General features: G+C 38.3%; 1 protein-coding gene across 2 annotated transcripts in view; it reads left to right on the top strand.

The window, feature by feature from the left end:
• The window catches only part of gpc6a (glypican 6a), a 164,211-nt gene that overhangs the window by 87,786 nt on the left and 49,250 nt on the right, over window positions 1-27,175 (top strand). For both annotated transcript variants that reach the window (XM_061710025.1, XM_061710017.1), the window contains exon 4: window positions 18,755-18,920. In XM_061710025.1, coding sequence (XP_061566009.1) covers window positions 18,755-18,920 — 166 coding nt within the window. The remainder of the gene's footprint in view (window positions 1-18,754; window positions 18,921-27,175) is intronic.

Raw genomic sequence — 27,175 nt, 5'->3', positions numbered from 1 at the left:
GAGATGTGCAGCTTGATAAAGAACTTTAATCAGTTTGGTGGAGGAGGCTTAACTTCTTCTAAGTAAAGTCAGATCATAGAAGAGGATAGATAGTTGATTAAATGTTGCTTCATAAAAACAACATAATTAAGAAAAATGCTGCCTGAACACGAACTGTGAAGTCTTTTCAATCAACACTATTACTGCAGTGCTACGGTAATGTTTAGATTCATTTAACTTTTTATATATAAAATTTACTTGCAATATACATGAGCTGTTTAACCATGGCTTTAAAAAAATGATTTTTAATTTCAAAGCAGTATTCTCAGTTTTCTACTGCAGTCCCTCCAATTCCTTCTGATTGTAGGTTTTTGATTGTAAGTATGACTAGCTGTTTCATCGTTACTACAGTATATTGTGTCATAAATGATCGTCAATTATGTGTAAGAAAGTAAGTAAGTAAATTTTATTTATATAGGACCTTTCACAGACAACGGAATGTGACAAGGTGCTTCACAAAAAATAAAACATCAATAATAACACAAATAAAACACTACAATAAAAGTAGAAATATGATTTAAAAACAAGACAATACCGATAAAAGCTCCTAGAATAAAAGTACATAAATTCAACATGGTGGTCATAAAACAAGCCTCTCACTACTTATTTTTAAAAGCTTGGGTTTTAAGTTTGCTCTTAAAAACATTGATGGAGTCCAGAAAACGTAGAGACAGCGGGACATCGTTCCAGAGCCTCGGCGCTACAGCCTGTAAGGAGCGATCTCCTCGCATCTTAAAGCGGCTACGAAGGACCATGAGCAGGCTCTGGTCACCTGATCTCAGCCTCCAAGATGGAGTGTAGCGGCATAGTAGATCCTTGATGTAGGAGTTTGTTAATATTTATAATGCCTAATGTATCAAAACTGAGCTAGCCTTCAACAAGTCGGTCTTCATGGAGCTGGTTCATGTGAACTACGGTAAATAGGGCCCCCTCAGTACAATCTGTGCAAGGCCTGAAAGACACCAGCGCTCTGGATCGAGTCCCATAATCAACACTTCCTCATCAATTATGAAGTGGTGCCAGGAAGCTCTGTAGCATCCCTGCAGTCTGTCAGGCTGGTGAACGACCAGTGAAATTGGGGTGAAAAGTTACTTGACTTGACAAATCACCTTGACCTTAGAGCAAGCCTCTGTGTTCGGTAACAGAAAACCACTTACATCTCCACATAGTCAAAGAGTTCTTCCGCGTAAGCATGGTATAAATGTGTACAGTGTATTCATATTTATGTATAGTTCATGGGAGAAGGGGTAAAAAAAAGTTATTTTTTTACTATTACTGTCGTCAGAAATGTATCATCGCAAATCACAAGGAAAGTGATGGTGGAAACAAAATAGCCCAAACGTGATTACATTGTGATACTTAGTAATGTGTTTAACTGATGTCCTGGCACAACAAAGTCAATGTCAATCGAAAGTTAATGATCTGCTTTGCTGTGGTTGACACGCACATTAACAAGTGGCAAACTTACTTAGACAAACGTCCATAGCTTTAAGTTTACTGCCAATAACTTCCTTGTTTTGGTGAAAAACAAAGGTTTTAAAACAGTGTGCCGAACCAACTTGGTAACTGTTTAAAAAGAAGTCAAATCACAATTATTCAGACATAACGCACCACTGTGTTATTGTGTGGTAAGCTGCAGAACGATGGTGTGATACTCGTCATTCAATCATCAGTTCAATTCAATGTCACTTATATACTGTTGCATATTTCAAAAACAAGTGCAACTCAAAGACGCAAGTTAGAACAATGACAAAATTCATACATGTATAAAATCAGCCATACGCTCTTTCAAGAAGGAAGATCCTAAGTTTAGACTTAAGACATGCCTGGTTCCACAGGAAAGCAGTGGGAAGCTCTTCCTCCCATTCTGGACTTGAACACGTTGGGAAGTGTGAGTAAACCAGCGGGCCGAGACCGAAGTGCTCTGGTAGGTTGAAGATGGGCCAAGCCATTTTTATATGTCATAGAGAGAATTTTGAATTGAATTCTAAACTGAACTGGTAAACACTGTAGTGAAGCTAGAACGGAGTGGATGTGATCTGCCTTGACAGAACCAGTCAGACTAAATAAAATGACTGCACAGACAAAATATAGCTGGGGAAGAATTCAGACATTGATAAGCATGAGGGACACGTTGCTGTCAGGCTGAGACAAATATGATCTAACTTTTATTGAGAAGGGAAAAGGACGTGTATTGTTTACTAGCATTCCAATATGTATTTAAAGAAATAAAGTCGACTCAAAACTACTTGAATAGTAAAGGCAAGGCAAGTTTATGTGTACAGCACATTTCAGCAACAAAAAAACACAAGGTGATGTACATAATGAAAACATGAAAAAGAAATCTCGTGAGTTTCAGTGCAGTGAGATAAAAAAGTTTTATAAATGGTAGAGTTACAGTGTAGTACTACATTAACATGGTTTAAAATTTAATTCAGAATGATTTAAATAATTTTGTCAAAGGCAGCTGTAAACAAATGACTGTTGTTGTTTTGCACTCGATAATGACCTCAAGGATAGTGTTTGGCTTTACGTATTCTGACAAAAATGATTGAAATCAAAATGACTGATTTATTCTAAATGTTGTTGGGTTTTTTTTGTTTAGTTTGTTAGTTTTATACATCAAAACTATTAAGCTTAGCAAAAGATCATAGTTTGCCAGTTTCACGTCACCTAGAAAAGTAATAAATAAACTTTTTGAATTAATATGAATAAATCTGAAACCTCCAACCTTTTTACAGAAAGTCCACATGCCAAAGTTTGTACTTAGACAGATTGCTGTCATATTACTTATGAAGGAAAAACATATTTAGTTTCGAGTTAAAGGGAAAGTTCGTTTTTTTACAACCTGGACCTTATTTCTGGCATTTTTTATGGTCGTATACTCACCCAGAGGTGTTTGGTGTCATTTGGAGTCCTTCGGAAGATATTAGGAGTTTTTTGCGAGCCTCTTCTCCATATAACGGTAGTGAACGGGGGCACTCGCGGGACACAGACGTTGCAGCGTCTAAATAACACATGATTGCCGCGAAACTCTTCATTTCTTTTATGAATCACTAGATCTGCTTCCAGGACCTGTTGTAACATTGTGGCGCTGTCTGTGTAATAAATAAAATAAATAAATAAATAAAAAAGACCTCTGAACTCATGACGTCATCTCTGTGCGCGCACTCTGTCCTCCGTTCAGTGAGCTCTTCAGCCGTATACTGTGGCTCAAAACGGTAAGGACGTCCATCATATTCAAAGTCGTCGTCCACAACCTCAGAATTTGACAAATATTCAGACATGTTTCAAATAACTAACAGTAAACTAACAGTAGCGAACTCCAGCTGTACACAGAGCTGTGTCTGGGACGCGCGCACAGAGATGACGTCATGAGTTCAGAGGTCTTGTTTACAAACTGATTTATTTATTTTATTTATTACACAGACAGCGCCACAATGTTACAACAGGTCCTGGAAGCAGATCTAGTGATTCATAAAAGAAATGAAGAGTTTCGCGGCAATCATGTGTTATTTAGATGCTGCATCGTCTGTGTCCCGCGACTGCCCTATGCGCTACCATTATATGGAGAAGAGACTCGCAAAAAACTCCTAATATCTTCCGAAGGACTCCAAATGACACCAAACACCTCTGGGTGAGTATACAACCATAAAAAATGCCAGAAATAAGTTCCGGGTTGTAAAAAACCGAACTTTCCCTTTAACTAACATTAGCATCAAACGTTGCATAGTTTTAGACCATTTAGAACTTCCGTATGGTTGGTTATTGCCTTACTTGAGGAAAAAAGTACTTTACCCCAACACTGTGTGCAGTGTATATTGAGATGTTTCCTGCTGCACACGGCCCAGCTGGGAAAAGCTGCTTTCACACAGCAACGTTTAAAGTCTGATTTGCTGGTCAGAGAGCACGCTAACTTGTTGGAGGCAAATTAGTGAGCAGTCGGCTGTCATCACCTGTACGTTACCTCGCAAAAACCCAATGGATATCTCACTATCCAGGGAAAAGAAAAGTTAACTTTTAGGTACGTACTGTACAACATGCCATAAAACAATACCAGAAGGCAGCTGCTTTCTACAAAACATTTTTTTAATCGCCTGCAGCTCTCTCAGTAGCCCACGTGTGCCAATCCATCCCTTTACCTGTGTTCTTTGCTTTTTTCTTTTTTCTTTTCATGTTCCAACCAATTTATCGTGCAAACAGCTTGCACCACTCATATCTTCCCTCGGAGCATTTTCAAGTAATCAGCTCCTGTTTTTCACGTGGTTATGCCTCATTCCTCTTATGTGTTTTGTTGTGGAGTGGAAAAAAAACAGCAATCTGCCAATTGAGAAAGATGTAATGTAGAAGCAACCACAATCTAACAAGTCATCATTAAGACTTCATCTCATGTAGTCAAATGAATCATGAAACTCTTTAACTCAAAGGATGTACATTTTCTATTTAGGCTGCTTTTAACCATCTGTTGTTTCAATTCTCCTTGATGCTTGAATACTAGACAATGCACTGACAATGATGAGCCATGCATAATTACTACCGACGGACAGCTCTGCATGCAGGGAAGCAGGAGAGATATCACTCCGTTAAATGGGATTCCACTCGCCTTGCACTGAACAGTTTCCTGGACCTCAATCCTGGATTAAGAGGAGAATCTCTCTGGCTTACAGTTTATGATGACCAGTAAGAGTTTTATCCTGAATGTACTTAAAACACAGTGGAAACACAGTGGAGCCATATTAAGACCTGCTCAGAAAAGATTGGAGGGATTTAGACCTTTTGAACGGTTAAAAGTTGAGGCATTTAGAGCACTTATCATTCACTCTGCACTCACATGGGAAGCTGACCTCATCCTGTGTGCACATCTAGTCATGATGATGGAGGCAAGCAGGATATGCTTTGCACAGAGGGATTAGTTTTCCCTGATAGCTTATATAGTAGCATTTATATCTCATTATACACTCATTTATCAAGATTCTTGCTCTGACAGATATGTCTGACTAGTGAGCAATATCATTACCTTCGTGTGGTTTCAGTGTTTTTATTTCTCCTTTGTTGTCTGTCTTTTCTTTTTAAATGAAACTATTTCCATATATTAGTGTGCCTCTGACACACCAGCCTAAAGTAAGGTGACACGGAAAATGTGAAGGATAATGTTTTTACTGCATTGAATTTAAGCATAGTCGGTACTATGTGTAAATGTATGTTCAGTTCAGAACAGTGTTATATATTCTTCAAATGTGCACGTTACATCTTCCACTTGTTGCTACTGTGCGAGTTAGTGCAGGGGACAACTCACTACTGTTCATCGATTATTAGCTTCATAACTGAAAGACAGAACAAGCACTACTCTTCATAGATTACTGTTTATAAAGCTAGTTTCCAAAAGATAAAAAGAAAAATAACGACAAAAAATAAACGCCACAATGACCAATATAACTGAAACTTGAAAAAGAAAAATGTCTCCTGTGATGGGGTGCTACGTTCTTTTTCTGCAATGTCCTAGCGCCACCTGCAATGTATTGTGGTTTTGCTGAAGCTGTAAGCAGCTCCACTACTTTCTTTTTAGTCATTTTTTGCCCTACCCATTCAAAGCACTTTCAAAAGCAATTTATGATACCTAACTGAAAATCATGTTGTTCCTACAAAAAAGAAAAGAGCAGGGGGCCTGTTTCAGAGAGCAGGCTTCATGGAAACGCTCAGTATGTTAAACGGGAAATAAAGGAAACCCACAGTCTTTTGTTTCACAGCATGAGGTGACTTAACCCTGAGAAAGAGGTTTAATTTAAGGCTATTTCAGCAACTGTGGTACCTTGTGTTCAGAGTCTGTTACCATGGTAATTTATGCTGTGAACGTAATATGGTTGAGAGCAGGTTATGCTCCACAAACCCTGACTTCTGTCTCCTAACCTTCATAGAGCTGAAACAAGTTTAATTTCATCAGGCAATCTGTATTATAACACACAATTTTTAGGACATCCATACACTGACTGAACAGACTGCTCTGGCTTGTATTTATATATATATATATATATATATATATATATATATATATATATATATATATAAATATATATATATATATATATATATATATTATTGTTAGGCCTACCATTGATCTGCACAGTTAAATAATATATATAGCCACTTTATTTTATTTTATTATATATATATATATATATATATATATATATATATATATATATACATGTGTGTATGTGTGTGTGTGTGTGTGTATATATATATATATATATATATATATATATAGATATATATATATATATATCTATATATATATATATATATATATATATATATAGATATGTGTGTGTGTGTGTGTGTGTATATATATGTGTGTATATCTCAGCTATTTGATTGATTTGACATAGCCTGTCAGAAAGGGAATGGTATACAACACTGCTGCTGATTACAAGATATTTGATTATAAGATTAAAGATTATAAGATATTACTTAATACGTTGTAATAAGACTTTACTTTCTTGTCCAGCAAGAAGATGGACAATTCAGCTGTGGCCTTGCGTCCTCTTTCATCTTACAGATCTCACCAAAGAGTAAAAAGCAGCCCGAGGCTAACTTTCTGTTGCTCGGCCACTCTGCATGCAGCCCAAGTGTAAACAACATTTCAAGATTTTTTTCTTTCATTTATTTAACACCAATGCCAAGATAAACGACCCAAGAATACCGAGATGGCAGCTTCTGACTGACAGAGCCAGCTAGCAGAGGGGTTGATATTGGTGTGATATGTTGCAATGTGTTGTCATGAGAATGATCCGGGCTGGACCACAACGTTTCTGGCCAATTGGGCACATTGGTTCAGTGGCAAGGGGTCCCATTCGCCCTGATGAAAGTCAGTGAAATGTCAGATGGACTTATGTAATGGATACATTAGAAACTGCACCCCAGAAAAGCCTGGTTTGACCTTGACAGAACCAGTGATGTTGATTATCAGTGCAGAAATGAGAGTTCACTGTAAGTTTAGTACAGTTTTAGTACATGCTGCCTGGCTCTACTAAAATTCTGTTTGGTGATTCTTTAATTTAATTTAATCTCATCAGAAAGAAAGTACCAAGTTCTAAAGTGGGTGTTTTCAGAGCACACCTCTTTCACATGCACCAGTCTATCTTTGGACACCCCCTTTTTTTTGCTATTTTGGATGAGCCCAACCCACCTACCATTGACGGATGGATTGTTAAGTAGAAGGACAAGGTCCGGTTATTTGTTGAACTCTTAACATGTCAAAGATATCTGCAGTGTGGCAGAATTTCATAAAAATAGACAATGGAAAAAAAAAGTTGAATGTAAACTTTGCAAACAACAGTTTGGATATCACAGCTCCACATCAAACACAACGCATCACCTGAAAACGGTAAGCCAACTTGCCCCGTCCGGTTTGACAATATGACCATATAAGAATTTAAATGTTTTAATCTAATAATTGTTTTTCAACTGAAGGCGCACCTGCCGCAAAAACAGCATCCACTCGCCAGACGTCTCTCTCTCTCTCTCTCTCCCCGAAAAATACTCACCGCCACCGTTTGACAGGCTGTAGAGTGTAATTAATTTAATATATAGCAAATCAACCCCCCCCCCCCCCCCCCCCCCAGCCCTACAACAAAGTTATTTTGGTGGACTTTTACTGAGTCCACCTTATTGGGACCTTATCACGTCCTCAGAAATAAACTCTCCAGAATATTGTTTACTAGCGAGGGAGGTCATATGCATATCTGTTCTTGTAATTAGAGCAGGTTCTTGAGAAAGGTTTGGTTTGACAACAGAGGTGAACCAAAATAACACCAATACTGGCAACCGGTGTTGGTGCTTTGCTTCATATTTTGTAACTTTGTCATTTTACAAGTCAAAGTAAGAGCAAATGTGAATATTTGGTGGGATCTCTCTCAGAACCAAACACAGATTCGCCTCTGTGATTCAACTGTACCTGTCACCTGTGATATTTTTAACAATATTAATAACCGTAGACGTAAAGCCAAGTTCTTATATTTTTCTGTTTATTTCTTAAAGATAGTGGAAAATAAATATGGATATCATTTAAACTTTGATAAGACGACAGGCCTAAGGATTCCTAACACTACATTGTAAATGTTTTAAACATTTCATAGACATTTTCTGCTTATTCAAAGATTAATGTCCCCTAAAAGACATTCAGAAATGCTTCACTTCAATAAAAAATTTAATTCAAGAAGTTTAGTCATGTCTCTATCAACAAACACATAGATTATATATGTCATGACTTGTGTTTGAACAAATCTGTTCTGTAAGAAGAGATTAATATGGCTTAAAGAGATGTTACTCCTATTGGAAGGCACAATATACCTCAATGTAAAAACGCAGAGCAGTATTTACGCGATCTATATACTTGTGCATTCTGTATTGAAGAGGAATACATTTCCACTACCAGATAATGGATTGTAGAAAAAAAATGAACATCAGATTTTCTTCAGAGCAGATTAAGTGACATAAGAGAGCATGGTCCAACCATGTTTGTTAGCGGAGACCCAGTCATACAGATGTTCCAGTAAGAACTATCTCTCTCTCTTTTGCGATCCCACTCTGGCTCCCACCCTCCTCTTTCTGCCTCCTTCCCACTTGCTGGCTCACAGCTCACACAGCTTGCTGGGATAAGGCGTCATCCACAGTGCTGCGATGGCAGATGGCAACTGGCTCAAAAAGGTTGGCACGTCATTGGGAAATGTGCTGCACCAAAGATGTCGTTTTTAATTAAAAGATTTCGATCTGTGGTGAACTGCAGAATGTTCGGGGGGGGGAGACAGACAGCATGTGGTCTGGAATACACGAAAATGATATGAAAGGGATATAAAGAAAAAGGTAGAGGCATCCCTCACTACAGTATACTGTATACTGTCTCATTGAAACTAAAGGATACAGCGTGGGAAGACATTTTGAACTAAATAAAGGATGGAAAACAGAAATTGAAGAAAATATCCATGAGGTTTGAACATGAAAGTACTACTTCTCATCCATCTGTCTTATGCACCAGTGAAAATATGTCACATCATCTGACTTTATTACCTCACACTCCAGACTTTTTCAGAAACTTGGATTTAAAGTGTATGGCATCACATCTTTGTTTAACAAGCACTTAGAGAAAGCTGTCTGCACCGGTGTTGTGACATTTGTCCTGAAACCACGAGAGACTTGTTTGCCCCTGACATTCAGGCTGGCCAGCAAACCTTTAGAATCAGATGGATGGAGTGTGAGTGCTATTCTTTAATCCAGGAGGCACCCACGCCAGATGGATAATAATGTACTGTATGAGGATCTTGTACCCACCAGAGATGATGACTAGCTCAGGGTGCACTGTGCCTAGTCATCTTAGAGTGCGTGCTTGGCTTTTAATGTGTTTGCACTTGTCGTGCTAGATTAAAGAAACAGCCACAAATCCTGCTCCAGACATACCGCATAACATGGTACATGTCAGGGTAGATCAACGGGCAAGTCCTGCTCCGCTGCAGAGACAGACACTTGGGCTGCCTCGTAGGGGTCGCAGGGGTCCACCAAGTACCTCTGTGTTGGTTCATTGAGGCACAGCTGCTCACATGTGGATTACTCTGTCAGTCTCAGGCATTCATCGATTTGACAGCAACTGGTTTTAGTTTGGGGCTCTCTGGAATTGTCTCAGCTACATCTTACATCTCACATGTAAAGGGAGATGAAGGCTCAGGGGGAAGAACAGAGGAGAGGCATGACTAGTGAAAGTACAAAGTGCTATCTACTCTTTTATTTTCACTGACAACTGTCTGTATATGCATGTACTAAAGCCCTCATATTTTTCCCAGAGTTTACCCACTTGTTTATTTTATCTGCTCTCTCAATTCCTAAAGGTATTTCTTTTTCATCATATGCCCGTGTTTTGGATTGTAACAAGACTACTAAAAAGATTCTTCCTCAAGGTGATTTAAAAAAAATATATATATATTTTAACATAAGTAATCCAACTCTACACAAACATTAGAATATTTGCAGCATTTCATGAACATTTGATGTTGTAGGCTTTACTTAATCTTGCTAACAAACTGACAGATGAATGGACATGCTCATATTGTATCTCTTCTAGGGCTGCAATGATTCCTCGAGCAACTGGAGTAACTCGATTACAAAAAATGATTGAGGAATTTCCTCTGCCTCGAAGCCTTGTTTAAATAAAAAATAAATTTAAACTTCACATTTCGCACGGGTTCTTTTTAATGTGACACAACGTGCTAACACGCATGTGTCTCTTATGAAGCTGAAGAAGACGGCGTTGCGCTTTTCGTAACGTGTGTGAACAGTTTAACTGCACAGCGCCGGCCTGGGACATCAGTGACAGTGCCAATGAGAAAACACAGCAAAGTGAAAGTAATAAGAGGAAGAGAAAGAAGATGTCGTAGGTGTGGAATTATTTCAAATTAAAAATGAAGTGGTCCACATGGTATAAGACTCTTGTTCCAAGTCCCGGTCCACAGCCAAGCATTTTTATTTAAACGTATTAGTTCTGAAGGTGAAGTTGTACAATTTAAATCCAGTGTTTAAGAATATTTTTTTTATTTTTGATACTTAGAAAAAAATAGTTTTATTAATGTTTAAAAAAATGTTAAGTTTAAAATATTTTTTTTAATTTTTATTGGAAAATTTAACAAACAGTTTACTAGTTTGCATAATATGTAAATAAATGTCAATTATTTTCATAAAAGAAACAAATTGGTTGTTTTTAATCAAGTAATCTGTCTTGTTTTCTATTGTATATTTATAATTGGGCTTTAATAAAGAAAAAGTAAGGGTGCTTTCACACCTGTCCCGTTTGGAGCAGTTGTTCCGGAACAGGGAGCGTTTCCCCCTAAAGATCGGAACGTTTGGTGTATGTGAACACAGCAATCGCGCTCTGAAACAGCACAAAACAAGCGAGCCCAGATCGAGGTGGTCTCGGCCCGATTCCATTCGAGACCTGAAACGGTTCATTTTTTTTATTTGTAGTGAGAACATAATCCACACCGCAACCGATACAACTCCATTCATTGTGTATGTGCGACCGCGGTTGAAGGAGAAGAGTCGGCGCAGCCTCCACCCCATTCTCTCCTATTGGACGTGCCGAGATGTTGTCCCAGCGCAGCACGGTGAAATTAAACAATGTTCAATTCGGGCAGGGTTTGTGCAGCGCAAACCCTGCGGCAGACGGCCTCTCGTCCGCCGCCGAGCTCCACTCTGCGCCGAGTGCACATAAATGAATGGATAAAGCCTGATTTATGGTTCCGCGTTAAATCGACGCAGTGCCTACGCCGTAGGCTCTGCATTGGTGTAACGTGGAACCATAAATCAGCCTAAAGCTGGCGGCTGCGGTCTGCGCTGAAAGGGGCGTGTTGTTTATCCCGGGAAGAGGAAACTCCTTCCGCGTTCATTTGACCAATCAGAGAGCAGCTGGTTCGCGCATGGCATTTGTTATCAGCTTTGAAACGGTACAGACGTTTGCCTTGTGAACACAAACTCCACAAACGAGAAACGAAACAACTGTATCGATTTAGCCACTGAATCGGAACAAAACAAACGGGCCACAGGTGTGAAAGCACCCTAAGTTTTATCCGAATAATCGATGGAATATTTCATAGAATAATCGATCACCAAAATATTCGGTAGCTGCAGCCCTAATCTCTTCGCTGCAGAAATATTGAAATTATATTTGCGCATATTTGTGATGCTGCTCCATCATATTTGATATAAACAAGACACACAAATATACTTCCTCAGCAAGGGAAGTGAAAAGAAAAGAAAAATCATAAGTTCAAGAACTCATTCAGCAATAAAATTGTGTACATACACGTTTTGGACAGTTGCCGCGGTAGCATGTTTAAAAAACGAAAAGGAATTTTAAAAGGCATGTCACACATAGGGCCAAACCGTAATTCTCAGTTCTCAAGACAATAATTTAAATCCACGGCAAAAGTCAAATGGTTATTCTATTATTTACTCCACCTCTTCAAGTTTCATGGAATTCAACTTTGTTGTTTTTGCTTCATCTTGCCAACAGACAAACAGACAAAGTGTGCGCATCTATTCGAAACCTCGGGTCTCATTTTGGCAGAGTAATAATGTAGGGCATCTGTTAGCACCTTCCACTGAGACCCATATGAGCTTTTTCTGCTCCAGTGCCCTTCTGATTAAGATGTGGCTATGTTTAGACAACTAAAACTACTTGGCTAAGGTCAGATCACCTTCATGCTTAAAGAAACGCAACTTCATTCTGCAAAGGTCCATTTGGCAAAACATTACAGGAGAGCTTGTTCATCACCATCATCGTCATCTTTTTTTTTTTTTGCTTTTATGTTATCATGAATTGGGGAGGTCTTGTGAGGACAAGCATCTAAAATAAATGCATATATATGCAAACATATGACGTCTTTTTATTGGCTTGAGTCTTACTTGAAGATCTTACAGTTCAAATGAAAATGAAACGTACTGTACAGTGCAAGAATAATTCTGGTATCATTTAAGTTTGTTGGGAAGATATACAGTTTTCCTACACGTTAGTACACACGCAAAAAGTAATGGTATTATCTTCCTTGTATACAAAATTAACTTAACAAAACAAAGCCACAAAGCCACAGGGAGGATTGGTCTATCTGTGTAATGAGCAGCAGGAGAGGTTTTTTAGCGTTTACTAGCCTGTAGCTTCTGCCATCATATAAAATAAATTACGAGAGTCAACCCTTTAATCTAATAATGGTAATATCATAGCTAATATTTTGTAATAAGTACATTTTCTGAATTAACTTTCATAAGATCATTCATTTCAGATCCTTAAAGGAAAAAAAGACCTCAAGTGAAGTTTTCCTCAGTGATTTGTGGAACCAGACATGTTCCTGTCGGTAGCAGATGGCAGTCTGATCTGCACACTGACAGCCCTCAAATCGCTATTGGCGCTAATGGTTGTGGAGTTGAGTGGGCACATTTGGGGTAACAATGCAGTCTTACATCCTCGTCTAATCACTGCAGTGCACTGCAACCTGTCACAATAATTATGACAGAACTATTGAGGTTTTTAGTGACAGACTCTGTGTCTCACCAGTGTTTCCTTTGATTGGCCTTCGTAGCGTGCAAAGTCATCGTCATATCTCACGACTTCATTACTTGGTGGCACAAAGCGATTTCCATCATCTGTGCTCTTCCCACTGCTTTGCGCCTAAAGGGAGTTAACACCATATGCGCATAACAATACCATGTCGGAGAGACAAGGTGATGTCACCTAAGAGCATCCTCTGGAGTTGTCACTCATTATAACAGCCAGCCTTTTAAGTGTTATGATCTTTGAAAAGCCTTATTGCAGATGCTGAATTCAGGTCAGTGCCATCGCTTCTTGCTGTGGCCTTTGAGGGGCATAGGCTATCTCTAAGTTGTTTTCCATGAGCTGCACACGGCTGTGAAAGCTTCACCCTGACGGTTGTCAAGGAAAGGAAATTGTGCAACAGTGTGAAAATCACAAGTCTTTCATTTCAAGTATTGTAAAATGCAAAAAATTTTTACATGAAATGTGCTCAATGCATCAACAAATGTAATTAAAGTCATAGATATGAATATATTTCTACTCAAAATTACAAAAGAAACACTTGTATAGAGGAGTGACATTTTTCATTATCAGACAATCACCTCCATCTAGGCATTTTATACCACAGTATCGCTGTCTAAATTCAAGAGTAAACACATTCTCCATGAAATATTATCACAGAACGTAGACATCAGATGAGTAGATTAGTGTTTTAATCTCACCGTGGATCTGAGTCATCTAGTTTCTGAATCCTTCCTTCAGCCTGCTGAGAAATACTCCATCTACTCAACTGTAAATAAGTGTTAACAAGATTATCAGATTATCCTACATCCGGGGCAGCCAATGACTGCTGGGTGCTAGAACTGCTATTATGAAAAAAAGAAGAAAAAAAGATAATTGTGTTAAGAGGCACCATTTTAATGCAAATTTCCCAAAGTCTGACAAAGCTTCAGGGCAGCTTAAAACACTTAAAACCATTTGCAGTATGAAAGAGAAATCTTGGGTTGCCCCTAAAAAGCCACATGGAATAGAAAGAGTTTGTTTGTAACTGGTCCTTGGATGGTTTTTATTAAATCTGCTGTCAAGGAACTGGGCTTAATGCGCAGGACATAACAGAAACAGATCTGAGAAATGTTTTATTGTTTACCATTACCATGAATAAATGCTGCACTTCACCGTATATGTAAGAAGAAATCATACAGTTACTAAATAGTGTAGACTGACATTTAAAATGGTTTGCCCGCTATAATTACACGCCACAGTATACCATATTTTCATTGGTTGTAGGTATCATTGATGTATTATTGTCATAATTTATGATGCAGGAAGTGTGCATTCATAAAACAAGAATATTCCTTTCTTTTTGTGGCTTATACAAGATTCACTGTCTTCGCTCAGGTATATTGACTAGATTTGGCTGAGCCAAAGGAGAAAATAAATTGGAAAAGCTCTTCCTGCCTCCTTCCCTCTGTCATCTTGGTAATATATATTACTATGCAAATTAGCCAGTGAAAACAAATGATTCAAGTAGCTTGAAAGGAAATTGTTATATTTAATCTTTCGTTGATGTGAGACAGGGTGAGAGATGAATAACGCTATTGGTGGAAGTGGAGATGGAAGTGGAATATCATAACTGTCTTGTCTTTGTCTCACTTACCCTAAATTTCAGGTAGCATTTAGATATTTTGTGACTTGTGTGAGCATTACTGATTTTTGAATAGAATGCTGCAGGAAGGAGGCCCTGACTAAGGTCTAAAGATAGGTGGGCTGTCATTGGAGACTGCCGTAAAAGTTCTGGAAAGGATTAACTTGGTGTTCATCGTTTCTGTTTGAGTTGTGATTGAGAAAGATCGTCAAGTGCGTTCTGGATATGAAACTTCAAAGCCAGTCTTCAAATTAACTCTGAGAAATGAAACTTCTTTCCAAAGCAAATATGTTGATTGGCATGTAGTTGATTTAGTTTTTCTGTCCAAACGCCGTGACAGCACCAGCCTGTTCCTTCTGTCTTTCTCCTCGTGTGTTGTCCAGTTTTTTTCCCCGTCTGTTTCATCTGTATCTGTCCCTCTGTTTTCCATGGTGTTGTTCTCAGCATCTTTGGCAATAATGCTGGCTCTCTCCACAACTTGTCTTCTCTCTGTTTGCTCACTTCTTTCTTTATTAACTGTCGCCTGCCTGTGAATCAGAAATAGCATGAATAAAGTGAAATTTACATGTCACATCAAGTGTTATGAAAGCTAAGGATGGGGGCAGGCCGACAACCAACACTTGCAGCCTGAATAATTACATAAACACAAAACTTGCTACTTTGCAATACAAATTACATACAGTCAGAAATTATTCAGAAACGGAGTTGAATCAGCATTGCAGCTTTAAAAGCACCTAACTAATACTGGGCAGGTCTCTCTTATTCTGCAAAAAAAAAAAAAAAAAACTGTGGCCCATGAAAATGTTATTGGATCCCCGGTTTAAGAACCGAGTCCCTTCTACTGTGTCAAGCATTATGGTGACTCATATCAACATCAAGTCAAAAGAAACTTATTTTCCCTTTTCCTATATATATATATATATATATATATATATATATATATATATATATATATATATATATTATGCTTATATAATATTACACACACATATATGTATGTATAAATAAGAAAGGAAAAAAGCTGTAGGAGATGTATGGTGATCCTTCCTTGTAATTCTTCTTTTCAGTTGTTTAGGATTAAGAATAATGATTCATTCTTGAAATATATACAAGACTGAAGCAGTTCAACAGTCCATGTTCATCACCGGATGGTTCTTTTTAGATTTTCAGACAGATCTACACAGCAGCCAGTCTAACCAAACACACGCACTCTGTGTGAACCCTCAGCTTTGTTATTCATGCACAAAGAGGTGTGGCTTTGTCCTGAGGAAAATAACCACAAATGTCCCTGGAAAATATGTGGTGATGACTTAAATATTTTATTTATGGCTCTTCAATAATTTTAGAGCAATCATCTATTGATCAGAAGGTCAGTAGCTTTACCCCAGCTTCCACAGTCCACATGTTTAGTTGAAGTGTTCTTTGGGAAGACACTGAACTTGTGGGTTGCAAAACCACCGCACAAAGGAAACCATTTCTATAGACTTGAAGTGCCATATGAATGTGTATAACTGTTTCTCATGCAGTGAGGGCCTGAGGGCTCAAAGGTCACACACATCTTGCAGCAGTTTCTGGCAGTGGCCTTTACACACTTGCATTTTCTGAGACTCCTCAATTTCATGATATTATGTACCTCAGATGTTGAACGACTTGAATTTGTTACTATTTACAGGTGAAAAATACACTTATTGATTAGGGGATTCATGGTTCTCTGATGAAGTTTGGCAAGCCATCAAATGGGTGAGCCACAAATCATCCCAACTCGTCTTCTTGGAAAGTCTAAGCCTTTATGGGGGTTTTTGGGGTTTTTTTGTACCCAATTTGACACCCTGCTGATCTCAGACTCCAGAATGGCTATGCCTTCACAAACATTTGTGTCCCTCTCGGCTTCCTTCCCTGTGTGTGTGTGTGTGTGTGTGTGTGTGTGTGTGTGTGTGTGTGTGTGTGTGTGTGTGTGTGTGTGTGTGTGTGTGTGTGTGTGTGTGTGTGTGTGTGTGTGTGTGTGTGTGTGTGTGTGTGTGTGTGTGTGTGTGTGTGTGTGTGTGTGTGTGTGTCGCTGGGGTCAAATTCTCGACTTTCTTCCTCACTTTTATGAAGGCTAGACTTTCTTTTTCACTTTCGTAAGTGCAGTGAAGTTAGACAGTGATACTGATAGTCTTGTAACCTTCTCATTCACTGCAGTTACGACTGAGGACAGTTATTCAAACACTCTTTTTAAGTAGATACAAGAGGATTGGATGGTTTATTTGCACATTAGTCATCAGAGTCATGCCTCATCTATCCAATGCAGTTTATTGGACAGAATTCCTATTTAAGGGATTTTTTTCTCTCTTTTTGCAGTTTAAAATATAAATCCATGATGAACTACTTGTAAACAGTATTTTTTTTTATTCTTTATGATTCTGTCTAGAGAAAAATAATGCACTCGGTGGCAAAAATACCATTAAAGCTTGTTATCTTTAATTTGTTAAAGGATTGCTTGTTCTTTTCAGGAATATGAATGTAAAGAAAATAAACATCTATGATGTATTATATACACCCACTGGCCCTTCATTAGTTACACCTGGCATACCTAACAAAGGGGTCGAGCCCATGTATTGTTTATGTTTGTCAGCTGGAAAGTGTTCAGACCAATTACTCTTATTTATGTTACTCTTATTTATGTTAAACTGTTACAAGCGTCATCTATAACCCCCAGAAAAAAAATGAACACGGACGAGGGGATGACATGCAGTGATGGAATTACCAACCAGCAACCTTGTTCACTGGCCGTCTTACAAGACAATGCAGAACATCAGTGGCAGATTGCAAATGTCAGATGTGCTTGATTTGATCTTTGTCAGATGATGCCAACAGTGGAAGCCAGTACACTAATGTCACTGCCATCCCCTTTCTGATATCTCTGCCACTGTCTCATCTCAACTCCCTCTTGCATGTCCCGCTTTACGCGAACACATGTGCACATGCAGGTGGTCTGGTCATAGTAGCGGCAACATCAGAGACAAAGTGCAGTGTTAATAGTATGGACAAAAGACGAGTGCGGACAGATATAGTCACTGCAGAACTTCAGATGTTGCCGTGGAGCTACAAAAGTGCACTACTGTGTTGGTGTTTTTTTTCCAATTCCCTTCATCTTTCTTTTGTTCTTTTATTTGTATCACTGAACTTTGTGTTGTCTGTGCTTGTATGTTTCTTTTTCTTTTTTGTTTCAATAAATATTAATAATAAATGATTAACTAGCAAAAATATGGAGAACTGAATTCTATACAAAAAAAACAAAGGTTGAACAGACCTCCACCATTTGATTTACATTTTTGGATACATATGAATGAAAATAACTTTTCACAGATTTTTGGAAACTGTTTGGCTGTGTTGCATGAAAATCCAGCAGCATCTTTTAGATGGCATTACTCTGCTCAGATGTTTTAAATATGTCTAACTAAATTTAATTTGATTGGCAGATGGATTCTTCTCTAGAGTCCCTCTACATGCAGAGGGCGTGCAATTGCATGGTCCTTCAGTCTCTACCGTGTGCACTGGACGAAATCTAAAGTCAAGCGTGAATACAGAGCCTGACAGACCAATTATCAGACGTACTCTCTGTTCTCCATCCTCACCTCTGAAGGGAAGCAGATGTGAGAATCCTGTCACTTTCACTTGAGATGATACAATGACAATACAATGACATAGACCAACAACAAAAGCCAGAGCTTTCACAGGGAATTGAAGTAGACAGAGTTGTAAACCCTGTATTGTCACACACTTTATCTTCTGGGTTGCCACATTTCAAGCTCCAAGAATCCACTGATGGAGTGTATAGTGATGTCAGTCAAAAGCTGAAATGCATCCGACTCCACTCACTCTTGAAGGTTCAAATGTCACTTGTGTTATGCAGTATGATACGTTCTGTCTCCATGTTTTGTATAACACAACTTGTCCTGAAATATTAACTCGGTTTAAGAAGACCTACCCAAACTCAAGGGCATCTCTTTGCTTTGTAGGTGAATGTAGTTCCAGCATGTGTCAGAGCCTTGACCAGGATGCTGTACTGTCCGTACTGCAGCGGCATGCCTGGGCTGAAACCCTGTCACAACTACTGTCACAACGTTATGAGGGGCTGTCTTGCAAACCAGGCAGACCTTGATTCTGAATGGAACCTTTTCACTGGTAAGATTCAACTCGACTGCCCTTGCACCTGTTTATTAATTTCTCTTTTCAGGTTTGTCTGAATACATTTCTTCGCACACTTGAGCTTCTTTTTTCAGTCTGCATGTTTCTTTTCCAAGGCAGTATCTTTGAATTGTTTTGGGAATCCAGTGAGCTATGTTAGATTTTGCTTTAAAGGCTTTGCAGAGACAACACTGAAATCTTACTGGTGCAACCATTTCCCCCCTTTTTTTGCGTCTGAAATGTTTGCTATTGCTGGAACCCTGGCATACTGCTTAAAGCTCTAGTCCCTGCTGTTTGGGATTGATAAAGGAGAGCAGATTCTAGGCAAACACATTTTCTATAGCGTTTCCAGCTGAGCTTGGTAAGTAATATAGCACTTCAGTCTGGCTGTGAGTAGCTGGCTGCTGTAAGCCCTCCTGTTAAATGGATACCAAGGATTCACATAGAGTGCTCCCTCTGGATCTTAGTAGGCCAATGCTTTATTTGTTATGTACCCCAATCTCATTCTCCCACACACGCTAGCAGATTTCACTCTCTCCTTTTTTTTTTTTAAATGGGGCAACATTTTTAAGACATATCCCTGAAGACTGTGTCAAGTGAACTGCACTTCTAAGCTCTTGGCTGTTTTTTGACAGGCTTGTCAGTTGAGAAAGCGTCAGATGACGCACCGTTTGTTCTCTCCGATGGCACATCTGAAGTCTCAGATCAACATGGGCCCTTGTGCACTAAATGAGATGTCTCACAGCTTTATGACACGTGTTAAAAAGCTAGTGTTTTGTTTGGTTGTGAAGAGGCAGATCTATTGCCACAAAGGGACGACATGCTTGACAGTAATAGGAAAAGCTGTTGTTGCAACTGAATGATGAACCCGGTAAGTCAAGATGGGAATGAAAGGAAACTGGATTTTTAATTCGGCAGTTTCCCCCCCTTTTTATTTGTACAGATTTGTTTTTGCCTTTTGCAAATGACAGTGTTTTTGAGAGTGTCAAATTTGAAATGAACCCAAGGGATGAGTTTTTTTTTTCCCAGCTGACATTTTGTATTCATTATCTATTGCTAAAGGGCTTTGATTTGCTTACTATGCAGCACACAAGAAATATTGATTTCGCTTTCAGAAGCAAATTCTAAATGTATCACAGGTCAGCTTTCACCAGTGAAGCACATCGTTGCATTATAGAAATCTGTGGATTGGACTTGCATACAGACTGTTATTGCCAGTTCTAAAATCATCACATATTAGAGAAGATTCAATGAGAAATGGCCTTCAATTGTTGAAAACCCTCAATGACATTTAGAAAATGATTTTGCTTGTATTTAAATGTCACTATTGACACCAATGAATGGTAAGACCACAGGAGAATCGCTTTTTATTTAGTTTTGAATTTATTTCGTTTTGAAAGGACAAAAAAGATCAGGTTTTTTCCATCCACCTGACAGAGATGCAAAATATTAAATTGTTGCCCTTCATTCATTTTAAAAAATGGTTAAAAAAGTTAAAGCCCTTATTTTGTTGTTACATTAGCATAAGTAAATAAAAATGCACTTCTATCTTCACTGCTGTTTTTTTTCCCATTTGAGCTGGTTTTTTTAGGGGTGGATTGAGCTGCTCGACTCCAATCCTCCATTCACTTCAGCAGGAAGTACATCTTTTGAAATTGGTGTGACAGATTTGCGAATCAACTTTCAAGGTGCAGCAAATGCAGCATGATGTGATACCGGGTGAATATAAAGAAGGAGAGCCTGGATAATTCTACTCTGTCCTGCATCTGCAATGCAACTGCAGGAACCTAAATCACTAACTAGAAGAAATATTCTTTAAACTTTGGAGGCTCTGAACAAAGACTTTTTGAGTTGACAGCCACTTAACTCGATTCATATTAAGTTTACTTAGTGAAATGAGATTCATATCATTTGTATTCATTCCTAAGTTTTTAGTTCATCAAGGCTCATTTTGGTTATTTTAAAAACACATTTCTCATTGTACCACAAAATCTGTGCATCTTTGTTGAAAACATACATTTACAGTAACTTCACTTACAAAATGAAGACGTTCCACAATCAAACCAGGCAAAATCTTGTCATCAGCATTAATTTCCTCAGTCTGTGCGTGGACTTGAGTGCAACACAAAGCACTAATATACTGTGCCATCTCTCAACTATCTATACCCACATATTGTTGTTCAGGGTCTCAGGAATAACTTACTGTACGACCAAAGTAAAATTGTGTTATTTAAATGTCTCACACAAACAAAGTGAAATAAAGACATGAAAAGAAAATGTTATAATGGTTGCTATGACAATACTTTTAGAAGGAATTCATCCATGACAAAGAAATGTTGTCTTTACCAGCTTTTATGTACATCTGAGCATTTGTTATGCCATTTATGTATTAAAGGAAAATTTGAGTCTAAGTAAATAGTTTTTCTTGTGGTCATGTGAAAAAGAAGATATGTCTTCTTTATAAATTAGGTTGTTTGTATACAATAACAGACATGACTGCCCTTATAGATCTAAAATTAGATGCAGAGGCAGTATTTGAAAACTTACCCACTTAAGCAACATCGAAAGATAAATCATCTTCCTTAACAGCAATAACTTAAAATATGTGTTTTTCACTCTCAAACATCACTGGGATTTTGTCCCACTTTACAAGGCTACGTCAGTTTATTAGCATTGCTCAGCTTCCTTCAGGTCCAGTCACAGCATTTCATTCAAGTTAATGTTTGGTCTTCGGGTCATTGAGACCTTTATCCTTTTCTTTTTCAGGCATTCTGTTGTAGTTGTGATGGTGTGCTCTTGATCTGTCAACTTAAATTAAATGTTACTTTGATACAAAGAGGACTTCATGGTTGTCTCAAAGACCGCAAGGTGCCCAGATACTGTGGCTTGAAGAAAAAACCTGTCCATTCTGCTCAGAGGTGGTGCTAGAGTCTCTTGGGGCCAAGAATTCAGAGGGGGCCCCTCCAACTAATTAATTAACCTTATATAATAATCAATCTGACAATAACGAAACATGTCAAAGAAAAGCATTTTTTTAAATAGTGCACATTTGGATTGTTTGGAAATAAAATATAAACACCACTGGGACACATCACACAATTGTCTCCATCCGCACCTTAGTAGCATTTTCAAAATGTCTTGCTATTGAAGTCTATAAGTTGGCATTCTTAGTTTGGCAGTTAAACTTAACTGTACAAAACTTTTATTTGAAAGCTGAGGAACAAGTTTTGCCCCAGATGGCTACTGTAATTTACTTACTTTTTACTGAGTAAACAAGTTGATTTAGTTCAAGTATTATCTGCACTACTTACCACTTTCTTGATACTTTTTTCTCGGCTCCTCCCGTTTTTTTTGTTTTTGTTCTGAGGAGGGGGGGGGGGGGTATTTTTGGCCATTCATTTCTTATTGCCAAATGGATAGCTTCTCTTCATTTCGAGAGACCCGTCCCATCAGGTTTGTAGAATTCCCCCCCCCCCCCCTTCAGGCAGACCAATGTCATTGCAAATTCTCCTTTGGATTGCAAATTGTTGCGATTCAAAGATGGTCGGCCCTCGGGGTTCCCCTCTGGCTCCGGGCCCCAAGCATTTGCCTGGTATGCACTTTGGCAAGCTGCACCTCTGATTATGCGAGCAGTGTCCAAGCATTTATTTTTTCATTCATTCATGCTGCCCTCACATGCACAAAGCAGTAACATTCCAATTTCTGTTCTCAAACTGTTTTTGAACAGTCTAAGTCTTTTCTGACAATTGATATCTCAGAAATCTTGCAAAAAGCCACAATTAATTAATATTCCTATGGGGATTAATAAAATAATTTTTGAATTGGAATTTTTAAATCTCCCTTGCAAGGTAACTGAATATGCACTGAAAATGCAAGTTTATGATGGACTATGGTTCTTAAATGCAGATGTTTGGAAATAAGACTGAAAGCTAAACATTTGCAGTTAACGGTCCAAGAGTGCTGCTCAAATACATGCTGGGTTTTGGGCGTGACTGAAACTGAATATGAAATCATTAACATTATGAGTACAAGTCCTATATCTATTGTCTTTACTAAATAGAAATATGAGCTGAAATCACTGCAAAAACTATGGAGAAAAAGCTGCAAATATGGGAGTTTATTTTTTCTTTTTTATTCTTTTTTCCCTGAAACCAACTAAATGTTACAAGCTGGCTCATTACCATTTTACTTTACTTTCTGTGTAAAACTGCAAGATTATGATTGGCGGTGGCGTCTTTTGTCAAATGAGGTAAGTGTCAGAAGGTAGAGGATGAAGGTTGAACAGGTGAGCGTATTGAGTCCGAGGCACATTTAAAGCTCATCTCTGTCAAAAGGCAAGTGTGAGAAATATGGTTTGAAAGGCTTTTATATATTCTAGCCATCCGTTATCTATTCCTGCTTCAATCCTTTCCAGGGTCCTGGGGGTCTTATCCTAGCCGTTGACAGACAAAAGGGGGGTGGACCCTGGGCATGTCCTCAGTCCATCAATGGGACATAGTTATATGGTTTATTATGTAATTCCCATCAAATCCCATTTCTTTGACATGGATCTTTACCAGTATTGAGGAGTAACTATATTTCAATGCTTGTCATAAACGTAATTTAAACCTTAACATGCTGCTGTATTTAGAACTAATCAAAATAATGACATTCTGGGTTAACATTATAGACCAAGACAAGACATTGTAATCTTAAAAGCAGGGTTTAATAAAGATAAAACACATTGACAGCACTGTACTAAACTCAGGGCTTTTCTGTCTTCTCAGATTTTGCCCTTTTATGTTTTAACTCTTGTACTTAATGTAACTGCACTCGCATACATGTTATCAGCTATTTCCAAACTCTCTCTCTCGAACATGACCTCATATGGCTGATTTTTTTCTTCTGCTGATTCATTTAAGTATAAATAAATAATTTGAGAGTTCTCATCATTTTTGCCACAAAATGTCAATATTACTTTAAAAAAAAGAAAGTAGGTATTTTTACTATGATTGTTATAAATGGATTATCTTTTGGTGATCAAGAAACATATACTACGTTTGTATTTCCACGGTATTGTGCAAATACTTCTGTGCTTTCATGAGTAAGCCTATTTGTTGGTTTTTATGGCTTTCAATCTGTATTACAACATTAATAAATAACAGAATAAAAAAAGGAATAGATATTATTTTGTTAGGAGCCTGTTTTCCTAGTGACCAGTGTTCTCCCAGTTTTTTTTCTCCTATCAAAATAATGCAGATCTGGAGCTACTGTGCAAGAGAGCACTGTAATTCTCATACAAATGTTTTGATTAGCGCAGTATAAAATGGCTGTATTTTCAGTACTTTAAAACAATCCACCTATATCACAGAAAGCACAGGTCCTTTTGCATGTATCAGTGCATTGCAGAGATGTATTTCTAGCAAATACCACAGAATGTACAAACCAAATTGACAAAAGTTCCATGAGGCCTCGACCATATTCACATTTCAAACATTTACAATTACACATTTTTTTCTTAAACACTTAGAAAGCGAGGGTGGCAAAGGGCAATATTAATTTGGTTGCATTTTTTTGCACTTGATTACCAACAACTATATCAGCAGGATTTATCTGAGCCCTCTACAAAGTATTAAAATATATTTTAACATCTCCAGACCAGGGTTATAAGAATTAATTCACTAAGTGCTCTGTAACATCAGGAAAGGCAATGTCTTGACTTCCTTAGAAAAGACATATAAAAGACTAATATGTTACTTATTCTTTTCTTTTCTGCCGACCTCAGCATTGCAAATCTTGCCAACGCTGAGCTTTTTTGCTGAAATTAGTATAATCTAGCAATTATGACCTTTGATGTAGCTAACTTACACATCTTTGCCGTTCATTCAAAGTTACAGTCACAGTACAGTAGTTTATCCTGTTTAAAGGTTACTGTGAGACTTCATGCCCTCCAGGCGGAAAAAAGACACCATCAATGAGAATGAAGCACAAGACTCACCTACTGGAACCAGAGTGACTCAAGCCACACTGGCTCTTTGTGCAAGCATGTGTATGTGTGTGTGATTGTGCATGCGTTTCAATATTTAGGGAACAAATTAATTTTTTGGCCAGTATCAGATCATCAGTCACCTCCATTCATGACAAATTGACCTAGTTCTACATCATGACATAAACATCATTATCATTTTTCTTGTCAGCACATTGTTATAATGCCCTCAGAAAGACAGAGAGGAGACTAGAGTTTTTCAGGTTTACACCATGATCAACACAGCCTTTGACAGGGAAATGACACCAGTGTAGCATCACGGTTTTAGCTACAGGTGGCCAAAATTAATGGCCAAAGTTATTTTCCCAAATAGCCATTTTCCAATCTTTGCAAACTAACTAGGCACAGTGGGTGCATTGAGCTTTAGATTCTTCCTCATTAGTCAGTACACGTGAGCTTGTAGCCTGGTAAGAGGAATGCTCAGCATGTAAAGAGTCCATCAAGCAACTTCAGTCTTCTGCAGAACCAACAGCCAAACAGGAAGCAAATCATCAATTTGTGGGATGATAATGATATTTAATCCCTTTTTCCACAAGTAATGTGAAAATACTCTGTTGTGTAGTTTATGCTCTTTCTAGGTGTGAAGGTCCAGGCCCATGCTATTCTAGAATAACGTAAATTAACATCTCATCAAAGAAAAGAAACAGGTTAATTTCTTCTGCTACGCTTCTTCAGCTGCACATCCTTATTCATTCAGCTCACAGTCGTCCAAAAGTAAAGGAATTACTGTATATTAGAATATATTAGAACTGCAAGACAGCAATTACCTTTAAGAAGCAATTGCAGGGAGATTTGTTTTTTCTTTTTCCATGATTTATGTGGTGTATGAATACTTTCAAAAGTGCATGTTAATGCACCGCGACAAGCCAATCATTATACAGTTACACTCAGGACATATAACAAGATTTATTTATCCTTTAACCCTGCATTCACAGCAGAAGCTTCACGAGCATCATAAGCAGCCGGCAGCCATTCATTTTCAATGGTCACTTGCTACAAAGGTCGTCTGGCGCTTAAGCACCGGCGCGATGCCAGCGACCAGAGCGTCAATTTCAAGTTGAGAAAATCTCAACTTTATGCAAATAAGCAGCTGCAACGCCAAATCAGCATCCAATTACAGACCGGGTTTCCAGAGGCGAGAAGCCTTGCCCAAGGCGGGAGAAACAGAATACAAAGATGGAAGAAAAACTGATAATCACGGTCTCTGGTTTCCCACAGTTATACAATGTCTCCTTATTTATACTATTTTTTTATTATACTATATTGTGGTCACAGATGGACCGATGGACCGGGCCCTTCGCTTCGTCAGTAAATGCACTGCTGCAATACAAAGGTTTCCCAAAGTCGGTCCATGGTGAAACAGGAAACCCAAGATGTACACACTATATCTATCTATCTATCTATCTATCTATCTATCTATCTATCTATCTATCTATCTATCTATCTATCTATCTATCTATCTATCTATCTATCTATCTATCTATCTATCTATCTATCTATCTATCTATCTATCTATCTATCTATCTATCTATCTATCTATCTATCTATCTATCTATCTATCTACGCACATACACTTTTTTCCCTCCACTTCTGCATCTACAGCGCAGCTTGAAGCGACTGCTGGTGATACTTAAGCTTCTGATGTGAATGCACAGTAACTGTTAAGTTATATTTTACTATATAAAAATATGAGGAAAGTTATGTGATCTGTCAGAACGGTCAAAGTCCCCCACCCGACCGAATGCACCGTGTAGCAACTCAAAACACATTATTTCTCCTAATTAAGATGCAGACTTGTGTTGTTCTCTGTTGAGCCTTTTTGACACTGCCATGTAAGTGATCCTCATTGATTTTATTTGCTCATCTCTTTTTAATTACATAGATTCAGTTCTTATGTAACCAGACCTCCCCACAACCTGCCAAATCCATCCATTTTCTATACCCGCTTTATCCTGTACAGGGTCACAGGGGTTTGCTGGACAGGTCACCAGTCTATCACACGGTCACAGATATTGTATAGACAAACAACCACATATGCATGCAAGTACCTGGAGAATCCATGCAAACACAATGAGAACATGCAAACTCCACAAAGAAAGACACCCAGGAATGAAACCAGGAACTTTTTTGCTGCGAGGCAAAAGTGCCTCGAGTCATCCATCCACTTTCTTAGACATTACATCTGTAGGCCAGGTATCTTACATCTAAATAATTTCACTCAGTCCTC

The sequence above is a fragment of the Cololabis saira genome, chromosome 2, assembly GCF_033807715.1.
Source record: "Cololabis saira isolate AMF1-May2022 chromosome 2, fColSai1.1, whole genome shotgun sequence".
NCBI lineage: Eukaryota > Metazoa > Chordata > Actinopteri > Beloniformes > Belonidae > Cololabis > Cololabis saira.
The sequence above is the reverse complement of the archived record's forward strand: the minus strand, read 5'-3'. Positions and strand labels throughout refer to the sequence as shown.